We start from the raw sequence: 13,122 nt of genomic DNA on the forward strand, positions 1-13,122 counted from the left end.
GGCCTCAATAAAAATTTATATATTAAAATTTACATTTTTTTTGAGGATTTTCAAGAAAATTTTGATTTTTTTGGGGGTGATCACGATTTCGTTCTAGAACGTAGGGCGGAGATATGGCCAAAATATGTTTTTTTGAGGATTTTATTGCAAATTTTGATATTTGAAAATTTGGTAGATTTTAAAAATGTGGTAGATTTTTTTGTACTCATGTGTGCTTTCAAAGCAGTTTCGACCAAATACCTAAAAGGTTTTCAGTGGTACACAAAAAAAAATTGTATAAATAATATAAAATCTTAGTTTTCAAATTAATTTTAATTTTCCAATAAAAAATCGTAATTGAATTTGAAAATATTTTCACTTTAATACTTAATTATTTTTATTTAGCTATCCCCAGACTCAAGCAGCTCCCATTGATAAAATAGAAATTCACAAAACACTGCCTAAAGTGTTTCCTTTTAGTTTCTGCGTCATTAAAATTTACTAATACTTTTTTGCAAAACCACTGTTCTCCCCATATAGAGGAGCTTGTTTTTTGTATATCATGACATTGTCGTTGAACCTTTTTGAATAATTCATGAAGTGTTTGTTTTTTTTTTTTTGTCGCTTTTGCATGATGAGATATTCTAGTTCAAAGTTTTGGGTGCTTTTATTGTGGGGTTGGTATGCCTTAGAATCTATGGCATAGAACTTGAACTTGTAAATTTCTATGCATGTGCATAGATATGCGTGTCTATATTCTAATAAAATTTTGATAATGTATGAGTGTAGAGTATTTCGAAAATATATAATGGCAGACAATGCTTCCTTTATGGGTGTCCCTTTTGTATTATTTGCTTTTTGTTTTTTGTTGTTCCTTGTTATTGTTTATAATTTTAATTTTTTATCTTCAGCTCAATTGGGTACAATTTGCATTATATGCTTTGTGGTAGCAAAACAAAACCATATCCAAACAATTTAATGGAATTTGACACTTCTGACAAGTTTAATAATGGATTTAATTTCAATAATCAATTGTCTCCCTTCGTTATCATCAGATTAAAAACGAATGCACAAATCAATGAAATGAAAAAAAGGAAACTTAATATATCATCTATTAAATGGAATTCCAGTAATTACATTTTTTTACTTATAAGGTTTTTTCAAACCTAAAATCGTGGGCGTTTTAGTTCCTTTTTCTTCATTCTTTCGTAAATTGCATTTTTAGGCTCCTTAATGGCTCTTAAATGGAACCTTACCGCCTCTTTAATGCTTGTTACTTTAAGGACTATACGAAAATATAAATAAAAAAATTTTAATTATTGGAATTATGTTTTAACCCATTTTCTATTTCGATTGAAATATAATTTTGAAACAATTTTTTATAAAAATAAAATATTGGGAAAATCTTCTATAGAAATATTTTGACTAAATTGTCGATTGAAACAAAACTTTTGAGAATATTTTTTTATAGAATTAAAATTTTGACAAAATTTTCTATAGAAATAAAATTTTGACAAAGTTTTCTATATAACTAAAATTTTAACAAAATTTCCAATAGAAATAAAATTTTGACAAAAAATTTTACAAAATTTTCTATGGAAATAAAATTTAACAAAATTTTCTATAGAAATAAAATTTTAACAAAATTTTCTATAAAAATAAATTTTTGACAAAATTTTCTATAGAAATAAATTTTTGACAAAATTTACTACAGAAATAAAATTTTGACAAAATTTGCTATAGAAATAAAATTTTGAGACAATTTTCTACAGAAATAAAATTTTGACAAAATTTTCTATAGAAATAAAATTTTGACAAAATTTTCTATAGAAATTAAATTTTTACAAAATTTTCTACAGAAATACATTTTTGACTAAATTTACTATAGAAATAAAATTTTGACAAAATTTTCTGTAGAAATAAAATTTTGACAAAATTTTCTATAGAAATAAAATTTTGAGAAAATTTTCTACAGAAATACATTTTTGAGAAAATTTTCTAAGAAATAAAATTGTGAGAAAATCTTCTATATAAATAAAATGTTGACAAGATTTTCTGTAGAAATAAAATTTTGAGAAAATTTTCAATATAAATAAAAAACATTTCAGAAATACATTTTTGATACAATTTTCTAAGAAATAGAATTTTGAGAAAATTTTCTATAGAAATAAAATTTTGAGAAAATTTTCTATAGAAATAAAATTTTGACAAAATTTTCTATAGAAACAAAATTTTGACAAAATTTTGTATAGAAATAAAATTTTGACAACATTTTCTATAGAAAACAAATTTTTAACAAAATTTTCTATAGAAATAAAATTTTAACACAATTTTCTATACAAATAAATTTTTGACAAAATTTTCTATAGAAATACATTTTTGACAAAATTTACTATAGAAATAAAATTTTGACAAAATTTTCTATAGAAATAAAATTTTAACAAAATTTTCTATTGAAATAAAATTTTAACAAAATTTTCTATTGAAATAAAATTTTGACAAAATTTTCTATAGAAACAAAATTTTGACAAAATTTTGTATAGAAATAAAATTTTGACAACATTTTCTATAGAAATAAAATTTTAACAAAATTTTCTATAGAAATAAAATTTTAACACAATTTACTATACAAATAAATTTTTGACAAAATTTTCTATAGAAATACATTTTTGACAAAATTTACTATAGAAATAAAATTTTGACAAAATTTTCTATAGAAATAAAATTTTCACAAAATTTTCTATTGAAATAAAATTTTAACAAAATTTTCTATTGAAATAAAATTTTGACAAAATTTTCTATAGAAATAAAATTTTGACAAAATTTTCTATAGAAATAAAATTTTGACAAATTTCTATAGAAATAAAATTTGACAAAATTTTCTATAGAATTAATTATGAAATAAAATTTTGACAAAAAATTTTACAAAATTTTCTATAGAAATAAAATTTTGAGAAATTTTTCTATAGAAATAAAATGTTGACAAAATTTTCTCTAGAAATAAAATTTTAACAAATTTTTCTATCGAAATAAAATTTTAACACAATTTTCTATACAAATAAATTTTTGACAAAATTTTCTATAGAAATAAAATTTTGACAAAATTTTCTATAGAAATAAAATTTTAACAAAATTTTCTATAGAAATAAAATTTTGACAAAATTTTCCATAGAAATAAAATTTTGACAAAATTTCCTATAGAAATAAAATTTTGACAAAATTTTCTACAGAAATAAAATTTTGACAAAATTTTCTATAGAAATAAAATTTTTACAAAATTTCCCAAAGAAATAAAATTTTACAAAATTTTCTTCAGAAATACATTTTTGAGAAAATTTTCTATAGAAATAAAATTTTTACAAAATTTTCTATAGAAATAAAATTTTGACAAATTTCTATAGAAATAAAATTTTGACAAAATTTTCTACAGAAATAAAATTTTTACAAAATTTTCTATAGAAATAAAATTTTTACAAAATTTCCCAAAGAAATAAAATTTTGACAAAATTTTCTATACAAATAAGATTTTGACAAAATTTTCTATAGAAATAAAATTTTGTCAAATTTCTATAGAAATCCAATTTTGACAAAATTTTCTACAGAAATAAAATTTTTACAAAATTTTCTGTAGAAATAAAATTTTGACAAAATTTTCTACAGAAATACAATTTTTACAAAATTTTCTATAGAAATAAAATTTTTACAAAATTTCCCAAAGAAATAAAATTTTGACAAAATTTTCTATAGAAATAAGATTTTGACAAAATTTTCTATAGAAATAAAATTTTGACAAATTTCTATAGAAATCAAATTTTGACAAAATTTTCCACAGAAATGAAATTTTTACAAAATTTTCTATAGAAATAAAACTTTGACAACATTTTCTTTAGCAATAAAATTTTGAGAAAATTTTCTACAGAAATAAAATTTTTGAGAAAATTTTCTAAGAAATAAAATTTTTAGAAAATTTTCTGTAGAAATAAAATTCTGAGAAAATTTTCTATAGAAATAAAATTTTGAGAAAATGTTTCAATAAAAATAAATAAAATTTTGACAAAATTTTCTATAGAAATAAAATGTTGACAACATTTTCTATAGAAATAAAATTTTGAGAAAATTTTGTTCAGAAATACATTTTTGAGAAAATTTTCTAAGAAATAAAATTTTGAGAAAATTTTCTATAGAAATAAAATTTTTACAAAATTTTCTATAGAAATAAAATTTTGAGAAAATTTTCTATGGAAATAAAATTTTGACAAATTTCTATAGAAATAAAATTTTGACAAAATTTTCTACAGAAATAAAATTTTTACAAAATTTTCTATAGAAATAAATTTTTTACAAAATTTTCCAAAGAAATAAAATTTTGACAAAATTTTCTATAGAAATAAAATTTTGACAAAATTTTCTATAGAAAAAAAATTTTGTCAAATTTCTATAGAAATAAAATTTTGACAAAATTTTCTACAGAAATAAAATTTTTACAAAATTTTCTATAGAAATAAAATTTTTACAAAATTTTCTATAGAAATAAAATTTTGACAAAACTTTCAATAAAAATAAATAAAATTTTGATAAAATTTTGACAAAATTTTCTATAGAAATAAAATTTTAACAAAATTTTCTATAGAAATAAATTGACAACTTTTTCGATAGAAGCAAAATTTTGATAAAATTTTAGATAGAACTACAATTTTGACAAAATTTTTGATAGAAATAAAATTTTGACCAAATTTTCTATAGAAATAAAATTTCGATGAAACATTAGTCGGAAACAAAATGTTGAGAAAATTTTGTATAGAAATAAAATTTTGACAACATTTTCTATAGAAATAAAATTTTGATTTTCGATAGAATCAACATTTTGACCAATTTTTCGATAGATATATAATTTTGATAAAATTGTGTCATTATGTCAATGGAGTGAATAGGCTTAGTGAGCCTAATAATTAATCGGACTGCCAATTTTTTGCAATTATGTTTAAACCACTTTTCTATATTTAAAATCGAATCGAAACTAATTAATTCAATGTATATAGAAATCTTTTTTATTAGTTTCGATAACAAATCCCATTTTCGGATATAATCCACATAATGGAGTTTACGAGTCGAATTCTATATTTGTGAGGTATTTTCCCATAATTCTATTTTTTATCACATGTACCGACTAAAGGTATGCAAAGAAAATTTCATATCATTTTCAGTGGCCCATGATACGACTTTTTTATGGAAGATTAATTGCATATCAAAATCAAGAAGTGTTTAAACCAGTGTTAGCATTCTGCTTCTTTCGATCCTTGTATTTTCGTTGGATTAATTTCATTAGATTCGGCGAATTTAAAAGCTTCAAGATTTTTAAAATCTTGATTTTTAATATTTTATTTTTTTTTACAGTAGATATTTAAAATTTAAAATAAAATTTATTTATTTTATTAAATTATTTATTACATTAACAATAAAATTATAAATATAATTGTAAGCTTTGACTGTTAGGGTCTTAAGCTTGTTATTTTATTTTAATTGCGTCTTCAAAGGTTTGTTATGTGTTTATGTGTTTTGGATGTCTATGAATAACACTCTCTATGATTGAACCTAATCGCACTTAACCCAACGTTTTTAACCCAGCTCCACAACTCTCTGTTCAAATAGTTTGGCCTTTTGTTCTGCAGAGAAAACAAGTATCCTTTACGATTTTCAATTTTCTTTTTGAATACAAACATATTACAAACAATTTCTAATAATATTTATATCATATTTATAGATTCTCTCTTCTCCATTTCAGAAGGAGAACAAAAATGGTGTCATGTCTCCCGATTCACCGGAACAGGAAGCCGATTACACCCTAACGCCACGCACCGAAGCCAAATACAATAAAATCGATGAAGACTTTCAGTTGCTGATGCATCGTACCCAGATGGCGGGTGGAGCCTCCTCTGGCCGCAATATGTCCAATGCCAATTACACATTACCCGTATCGGTGCCGGTGCCAGGCTCCTATGGTGATAATATGCTGCAAACAAGTCCACAAATGTCCCACACAAATATTAGTCCACGACCATCGAGTTCGGAAACGGATTCAGGTGGGATGTCGTTGATAAGTTAGTAGAGTGTTGAAAACGAGCACACACATTTATTTTCTCTTTTGTTGTTATTTGTTATTCTTGTTTGTTCCTTATTTTTCTAAAATTTTTATTTTATTATTTAACCATTTTTGCTTTATTGTTTTGGGGTCTTGCAAAAAAAAAAAATATTTTTTTTCTATATTTTTTGTTATGTAAATGAAATTGGATCATTTTATAAAATATTTTTTGTGAAAGAAGTTGGAATACAAAAATTTAATATTTCGACTTTTTTGAAAAACGTCTCAAATCAACGTTTGGCGATGGCCAAAAGCGATAAATTGTCTTCTGATGTTTGCCAACACATGTCAAACGACTTTTAACTGAGAAGGTGAAAAAAGTCGAATTTGCCCTAATAACATTTTGGCAACTTTTCTATAGCAAAAAATTTTTTCAAAAATTTTCAATAGCAACAAAATTTAACAAAAAAAAAATTTGAGAAAATTTTCTATAGAAATAAAATTTTGTGAAAATTTTCTATGGAAATAAAATTTTGAGAAAATTTTCTATAGAAATACAATTTTGGGAAAATTTTCTATATTAAATTTTGGCAACATATTCGATAGAAATAAAATTTTGAGAAAATTTTCTATAGAAATAAGATTTTGAGAAAATTTTCTTAGAAACAAAATTTTGAAAAAATTTTCTATAGAAATAAAATTTTGACAAAATTTTCTATAGAAATAAAATTTTGACAAAATTTTCTATAGAAATAAAATTTTCACAAAATTTTCTATAGAAATAAAATTTTGACAAAATTTTCTACAGAAATAAAATTTTGACAAAATTTTCTATAGAAATAAAATTTTGACAAAATTTTCTATACAAATAAAATTTTGACAAAAATTTCCTATAGAAATGACATTTTGATAAAATTTTCTATAGAAATAAAATTTTGCAAAATTTTTTTATAGAAATAAAATGTTGACAAAATTTTCAATAGAAATAAAATGTTGACAAAATTTTCAATAGAAATAAAATTTTGACAAAAATTTCTATATATATAACATTTTTGATAAAATTTTAGATAGAAATAAACTTTTTCGAAAATTTTCTATAGAAATAAAATTTTGTCAAAATTTTCTAAAGAAATAACATTTTAACAAAATTTTCTAAAGAAATAACATTTTAACAAAATTTTCTATAGAAACCCCATTTTGGCACAATTTTCTATATAAATAAAATTTTGAGAAAATTTTCTATAGAATTAAAATGTTTACAAAATTTTCTATAGAAATAAAATGTTGATAAAATCTTCGATACAAATAAAATTTTGACAAAATTTTATACGAATAAAATGTTGACAACATTTTCTATACAAATAAAATTTTGACAAAGTTTTCTATACAAATACAATTTTGACAAAAATTTCCTATAGAAATAACATTTTGATAAAATTTTCTATAGAAATAAAATTTTGACAAAATTTTCTATAGAAATAAAATTTTTACAAAATTTTCTACAGAAATAACATTTTGACAAAATTTTCTATAGCAATACATTTTTGCCAAAATTTTCCATAGAAATAAAATTTTGACAAAATTTTCTATAAAAATAAAATTTTGACAAAATTTTCCATAAAAATAAAATTTTGGCAAAATTTTCTATAGAAATACAATTTTCAGAAAATTTTCTACAGAAATAAAATTTTCAGAAAATTTTCTACAGAAATAAAATTTTCAGAAAATTTTATATAGAAATAAAATTTTGAGAAAATTTTCTAAGAAATAAAATTTTGAGAAAATTTTCTATAGAAATAAAATTTTGAGAAAATTTTTTATATAAATAAAATTTATATATATATATAAATAAGATTTTGACAAAATTTTCTATAGAAATAAAATTTTGAAAAAATTTTTTATAGAAATAAAATTTTGACAAAATTTTCTATAAAAATAAAATTTTGACAAAATTTTCTATAGAAATAAAATTTTGAAAAATTTTTCTATAGAAATAACATTTTGATAAAATTTTCTACAGAAATAAAATGTTGATAAAATTTTAGATAGAAATAAACTTTTGACAAAATGTTCTATAGAAATAAAATTTTGTCACAATTTTCTATAGAAACACATTTTGGCAAAATTTTCTATAGAAACCCCGTTTTGGCACAATTTTCTATATAAATAAAATTTTGAGAAAATTTTCTATAGAAATAAAATTTTCAGAAAATCTTCTATTGAAATAAAATTTTGAGAAAATTTTGTAAGAAATAAAATTTTGAGAAAATTTTCTATAGAAATAAAATTTTGAGAAAATGTTCTATAGAAATTGACAAATTTTTCTATACAAATAAAATTTTGACAAAAATTTCCTATGGAAATAACACTTTGATAAAATTTTCCATAGAAATAAAATTTTGCAAAAATTTTTTGTAGAAATAAAATGTTGACAAAATTTTCAATAGAAATAAAATGTTGACAAAATTTTCAACAGAAATAAAATTTTGACAAAATTTTCAATATAAATAAAATTTTGAAAAAATTTTCTATAGAAATAAAATTTTTACAAAATTTTCTATAGAAATAAAATTTTTACAAAATTTTCTATAGAAATAACATTTTGACAAAATTTTCTATGGCAATAAATTTTTGCCAAAATTTTCTTAGAAATAAAAATTTGACAAAATTTTCTATAGAAATATAATTTTAACTAAATTTTCTATAGAAGTAAAATGTTGACAAAATTTTCTATAGAAATAAATTTTGACAAAATTATTTATAGAAATAAAATTTTAACAAAATTTTCTATAGAAAACCCATTTTGGCAAAATTTTCTATACAAATAAAATTTTAACAAAATTTTCTATTGAAATTAAATTTTGATTAAATTTTCTATAGAAATAATATTTTGACAAAATTTTCTATAGAAATAAAATTTTAACGAAATTTTCTATACAAAATAAAATTTTGAGAAAATTTTCTGTAGAAATAAAATTTTGGAAAAATTTTCCATAGATAAAAAATTTTGAAAAAAATAGTATAGAAATAAAATTAAAACAAAAAAAAAATCTATAGAATTTTCTATAGAAGTAAAATTTCCTATAGAAATAAAGAATAAAATTCTCAGCTGACCACTTTGGCAAGTAAACCCGAGCTTTCACATATTTTGGACTAAGCTATAATAACCTGATCCACAATGAAAAAATATATTTATGGTAAAAAAAAGTAATGTCCCGTCCCAACAATAAATATCATTTACATAAAACTTTCTGCAAAATATTGCTTTACGAAACCCTATATATTTCTTAATAGAAAAAACTTTAAAAATTCCATAAAAATAATTCGAAAAATATTATGTTTGCATGTATTTTTGTAATATTTTTGTTATAATTAATTTTTATAATTTTTTAACTCATTCCATTCGATTCCAGCTATGTGTTTGCACGTTTGTTTTTATGAAAAAAAGAAATATATTTCATAAGAATTATTTTTCTGATTTTATTTAATTTAATTTTAAATTAAAAAAAAATATTTTTTTTATATTTTCTCTTCCTTTTATTCAAAAATCTACAACAACAACAAACAACCATAAAACATGATTCACCATCAACCATCATTTACAACATCATCATAAACAAAACATCAATATTCAATCATCGTTATAATCAACCATGTGTATTGCCATCACCATCAACATTTGAAACAAAAATTGGCCATTGAAAACAAAACCCCCACACAATCTCAACAAAAATAAATATTTTAACCTAATATTCTGGTGGACTGACAACAATTATCTCATCATGATAACGAATAAAAAATATATAAATCTAAATACATTGACATGATTGTATACAACAATACTATTATTACTTAACATCTATAGTATATCCATCTGGTTCAATGTTGGAGATGTCTAATGGTTATCCTCATTCACATTCGCCGCTTGTTGGTTCTCCCAGTCCGGGACCGAGTCCTGGTATAGGTGGGCGTTTTTATTCAATTTTATATTACTTACTAACATTGTTTTTTAAATAATAATTAGAAAAGTAGTTGGTATGAGCATTTAAAAATTAAAAATTATGCTATGTAGATTTTGCGATGTCCCAGAAATTCTAAAATATAATTGCCCATAACAATTTCTACTAAAAAAATAAGAAAATATGCTTCGGTATGGTTTAGTATATTTTAGTTTTAAAAGTTAAATACTATAGTGCTTGGGATCATTTCAAAAAAAAAAATTATTAATTAATATTAATAAGAGTTTCGTATAGTTTTTTTTTTATTATTATGGCTTAAACTTTAGCAATTGCTATAAATTTACTAATTTTTGCTTCAATTATAGTATAACAAATAACCGGCTTATTTTGTGAACTTTTAATATTTTAAAGCATGTTTTTTTCGAAATAACTTTATTTAAATGTTTTCAATTAATTTGTTAATTAGATCAATTTTTTTTAATTCAAAAGACTTTAATAAAAAAATTTATGATATTTTTTCTACCATTTTAACCCAATATTGTCTAATAATTGAAATGAGTAGATCGTCCAATAAAGGGAACTGATGTGGATGTGGAAATCCGAAACAGCTGTCTTCCCAACCATTTTGGACAACATTTTTGCTCTTCCATAACATCATAAAAAAATGAGTAATGATAGGCTCATATATATGAGCCATAATATCATTACATGTACTAGAGTACAATAATGTACTTCGTACAACACTCTCGAATGCGCGCATCATAGCTGATCAATGCATTTTGAGTATCAAATAATTTTGTTAATTGGACTAATTAATTTTTTAATTGACTTCGTGAGATTGATACTATAATTTCTATGATTGTAGACATTTCAATTAAAAATTAATCGGAACAATTTATTTTGTGATTGAAATAATTTTTTTTTTAATTGTTTTTTTTTTTTGTGCACTTGACCAAAATGTCCGATATAAAGATAAAAACTTATCCTTTTTTAGATTTGTATAACAAACAAGAAAAAATAATAGAAGGAGCAAAACAAAAATACGACACAGAGAATGCAGATACCTTTTTCGAAAAAGGTCGAAATTCTGTATTTTTGAAATTCCATATTTTAAATTTTCATTTAAGTCTATGTGCCCTAGGTGCACAATTTTTATACCCTCCACCATAGGATGGGGGGTATATTAACTTTGTCATTCCGTTTGTAACACATCGAAATATTGTTCTAAGACCCCATAAAGTATATATATTCTGGGTGGTGATGAAATTCTGAGTCGATCTGAGCATGTCCGTCCGTCCGTCCGTCTGTTGAAATCACGCTAACTTCCGAACGAAACAAGCTATCGACTTGAAACTTGGCACAAGTAGTTGTTATTGATGTAGGTCGGATGGTATTGCAAATGGGCCATATCGGTCCACTTTTACGTATAGCCTCCATATAAACGGACCCCCAAATTTGGCTTGCGAGGCCTCTAAGAGAAGCAAATTTCATCCGATCCGGCTGAAATTTGGTACATGGTGTTAGTATATGGTCTCTAACAACCATGCAAAAATTGGTCCACATCGGTCCATAATTATATATAGCCCCCAAATAAACCGATCCCCCGATTTGGCTTGCGAGGCCTCTAAGAGAAGCAAATTTCATCCGATCCGGCTGAAATTTGGTACATGGTGTTAGTATATGGTCTCTAACAACCATGCAAAAACTGGTCCACATCGGTCCATAATTATATATAGCCCCCATATAAACCGATCCCCCGATTTGGCTTGCGAGGCCTCTAAGAGAAGCAAATTTCATCCGATCCGGCTGAAATTTGGTACATAGTGTTAGTATATGGTCTCTAACAACCATGCAAAAATTGGTCTACATCGGTCCATAATTATATATAGCCCCCATATAAACCGATCCCCCGATTTGGCTTGCGAGGCCTCTAAGAGAAGCAAATTTCATCCGATCCGGCTGAAATTTGGTACGTGGGGTTAATATATGGCCTCAAACTCCCATGCAAAAATTGGTCGAAATCGGTCCATAATTATATATAGCCCCCATATAAACCGATCCCCAGATTTGACCTCCGGAGCCCCTTGGAAGAGCAAACTTCATCCGAATCGGTTGAAATTTGGTACGTGATGTTAGTATATGGTATCCAACAACCATGCAGGAATTGGTTCATATCAGTCCATAATTATATATAGCACCCATATAAACCGATCCCCAGATTTGACCTCCGGTGCCTTTTGGAGAAGCAAAATTCATCCGATCTGGTTGAAATTTTGTACGTGGTGGTAGTATATGATATTTAACAACCATGCCAAAAGTGGTCCATATCAGTCCATAATCATATATAGCCCCCATATAAACCGATCCCGAGATTTGGTTTTGGAGCCTCTTGGAGGAGCAAATTTCATCCGAGTTAGTTGAAATTTGGTACATTGTGCTAGTATATGGCCGTTAACAACCATGCCTAACTAGGTGCATATCGGTCTATAGTTATATATAGCCCTCAGATTAATCGATCCCCAATCACACAAAAATTGGTCCATATCAATAATTGTATATAGCCCCCATATAAGCGACCCCCATATTGCAATTCTGGCTCCCTACGTACCGTGCAAAAGTCCATATCGATTCGTAATTATTTGTAGACTTACCTACACATACTTTTTTTTGTCTAATGTATAACACGTATGGACTAACACACAATTTAGAAAACGAATTAAGATACCACAACCCAAGTAATTCGATTGACGCAATCCATGGTGGAGGGTACATAAGACGGCCGTTTATACTTGTTTCTTCTGAAATGCTTATACACACAAGCATTTTTTTTATTCAATCACGAAATTAATAGATCCAATTAATTTTTTAATTGAAATGTCTTTAATCACAGAAATGATAGTATCAGTTAAACAATTATTTGACAGTCAATTAAAAAATTAATTGATACTATTATTTTTGTGATTAATTTTTGTTTCAATTAAAAAAAAATTGTTGAATCAATTAATTTTTCAATTGAATAAGTTTTACAACTCAATTAAAATTGTAATTGGAACATTTTTTCATGAAATTTTTTTTCTGTGTAGAATTGTAATTTTAAGGAATAGT

At 23.6% G+C, this 13,122-nt stretch overlaps 1 protein-coding gene across 13 annotated transcripts in view; it reads left to right on the plus strand.

Annotated features, from left to right (window-relative positions):
• Nucleotides 1–13,122, plus strand: part of Mef2 (myocyte enhancer factor 2) — a 33,457-nt gene that overhangs the window by 5,712 nt on the left and 14,623 nt on the right. For 4 of the 13 annotated variants that reach the window (XM_075309612.1, XM_075309618.1, XM_075309619.1 and 1 more), the window contains exons 3-4: nt 5,741–6,077; nt 9,924–10,022. In XM_075309612.1, coding sequence (XP_075165727.1) covers nt 5,741–6,077; nt 9,924–10,022 — 436 coding nt within the window. The remainder of the gene's footprint in view (nt 1–5,740; nt 6,078–9,923; nt 10,023–13,122) is intronic. The other 9 variants (XM_075309624.1, XM_075309614.1, XM_075309616.1 and 6 more) reach the window with 7 other exon arrangements.

The sequence above is a fragment of the Haematobia irritans genome, chromosome 5, assembly GCF_050003625.1.
Source record: "Haematobia irritans isolate KBUSLIRL chromosome 5, ASM5000362v1, whole genome shotgun sequence".
Taxonomy (NCBI): Eukaryota; Metazoa; Arthropoda; class Insecta; order Diptera; family Muscidae; genus Haematobia; species Haematobia irritans.